This window comes from Pterocles gutturalis, unplaced genomic scaffold, assembly GCF_000699245.1.
Source record: "Pterocles gutturalis isolate BGI_N339 unplaced genomic scaffold, ASM69924v1 scaffold40598, whole genome shotgun sequence".
Lineage (NCBI taxonomy): Eukaryota > Metazoa > Chordata > Aves > Pterocliformes > Pteroclidae > Pterocles > Pterocles gutturalis.
In genome coordinates this window covers 283-2,251 of record NW_010127096.1, presented here as the reverse complement: position 1 = coordinate 2,251, position 1,969 = coordinate 283, and the positions used below count along the sequence as shown (strand labels likewise).

General features: G+C 44.7%; 1 protein-coding gene across 1 annotated transcript; it reads left to right on the top strand.

Annotated features, from left to right (window-relative positions):
• Positions 1–1,122: 1,122 nt before the first annotated feature.
• On the top strand, positions 1,123–1,957 carry LOC104465936 (polypeptide N-acetylgalactosaminyltransferase 15-like; the record flags this gene model as incomplete). The annotated part of the gene is made up of 2 exons (XM_010079181.1): positions 1,123–1,324; positions 1,531–1,957. A coding segment is annotated over exon 2 (426 nt), but the record flags the coding sequence as incomplete, so codon positions are not given.
• Between the last annotated feature and the right edge of the window lie 12 nt (positions 1,958–1,969).

The window sequence follows — 1,969 nt, the reverse complement described above, 5'->3', positions numbered from 1 at the left end:
ATAGGGAAGTAATGGGCAAGAAGGAAAAAATAAAACAAATTCCTGGCTCCCTTTACTACACTGTACTCATGTGTTCAGGCTGGGGTTTTTCACCTATAATGTCTAGAAATGTACTTTCTAACAAAAGATGAACATGGAAGTTCTCCAGCAATCACATGTCTCCTGGAGCTGGAAATTTCTGCTCACCAAATATTACAAAATCTGCAAAAAACACATCCCATGCCCCCAGCATCAAAAGGGTTGGTAACAACTAAGTTACATCCATACTTAATCTCTGCCAGACCAAGAGGTGTGTGATGCTGAAGCATGTGGACTGTCTCACCCCTCTTCCCATTGGACAAACATCCATCTCGCAGCAAAAAAATGCCACAGTCTGTGCCCACTACCACCTGTGCCAGCAATATTAGCAAACAGACCTCAGAGGCTGAGCTCCCCTTTTAATCACAGAAGTCGTAGTTTTCTTCCAGTGTCAGTAGTTGCTGTTCCAGCCCAGGCTTTCTGCATGTTATCCTTGGACTACTGAAAACTTGAGGTGCTGCTTCCCCTGCAATACCAAATTTATGGATGAGGAGACAACTTCAGTCTGCCAGGTGATAATTTGGCATCCTTATGTCAGTGTTAAAATCCCTGCAGCTGTAAATATTTACTGAAAGTGACATACACTCATATAGTCCAGCTAGCACATTACCATATGAATAAATCTAACCTTAAATAAATCATGTGCACTCCACCTTTTATTCAGTTTATAAAATTATTGCTTCTTGCTCTGAGCATTCTTAGCTTCATATGGATATTCAGAAGTAGACTGACTCATGGTGTGCCTTCATTTCTTTTATAATACAATGTTTTCCTTCTTAGATTTCACCTCTTGCAGCTTTTGCAAAGTTTTGATTTGATAGGACAAGAACAGTGAGGGCATTAGGACCAAGAGAAAGACGCACACATTGCTCTGTATTATGTCTGGCAAAGTGCTTCCTGACTGAGTGCCGTAGTTATGTGTGAAACAAAGTCAGGGACTGACTAGTTCTCATCTGTTGATCACAGTTAACTTGAAGCCTCTGAACGGGGGAGAGCTGTCAGATCTGCTTTCAGAGATACAGCGCTTCAATCCAGGCAGCAACTGGAAACTTTGAAGAAGCAGGATCTACTCTGGAAGGAAACTCTAAGAAATTGAATTTCTTTTCACTTAGAATTTAAAAAGGAAAAAATCAAAACTTTAGTTACTCTTTTCATCAGCTGAACATGCGCTTTCCTAACTAAGCTGGGACTCTGTATAATAAAGGATTTACTTTATCTCACTGGATCCATGCTACGTTTTACTACAGTAAGTGCAATATTAATAGGAATGTTATATTTTGTCTGTAAATAGGGAGGAAAGCACGAAACGGCACCAGTGAAATGTGAGGGGAGCAAAAAAATCCTCTTTGCAGATAGTGAAAACCAGGGCTTTGCTGCAACCTGAGGACTGGAGTCTGAGAAGCATCCAAGTGATATTTAACATGACCATCTGTATCGTTTTGTCACCAACAGCATGTTCTTGAGGAAGAAGTGCAGATATGGATCACGTAAGCTGCAGTTTCTCTTGTTGTTGCTGATGCTGGGCTTTTTGCTACTGATGGTTACAACACTGAATCCACCACCCGACAGCCAGAGCAAAGAAGGGGCTTTCCAGCCCGTGGAGTTCAGCCTCCGGGAAGGGCATCGGACGGACTTTGCGGAGACCCAAGAGATGCTGGAAACCCAGGAGGAGAGCCAGCAGTACTACCCTTTGGACGGGCTATCGCCTTTCATCTCTCTGCGGGAGGATGAGTTGATCGCGGCCGTCGTGTCGCCCACCGGTAAAAGGAACCACAGCAAGGCCAGGAGGGGCTATCGCGTGGTGAAGCAGCAGAGCAGGCGGCCGGAGGCGAGGGTAGAGGGGGACCCGGAGTCCCAGCCCCTGTCCCTTCCTCTGCAGGCTGGGGAAGGG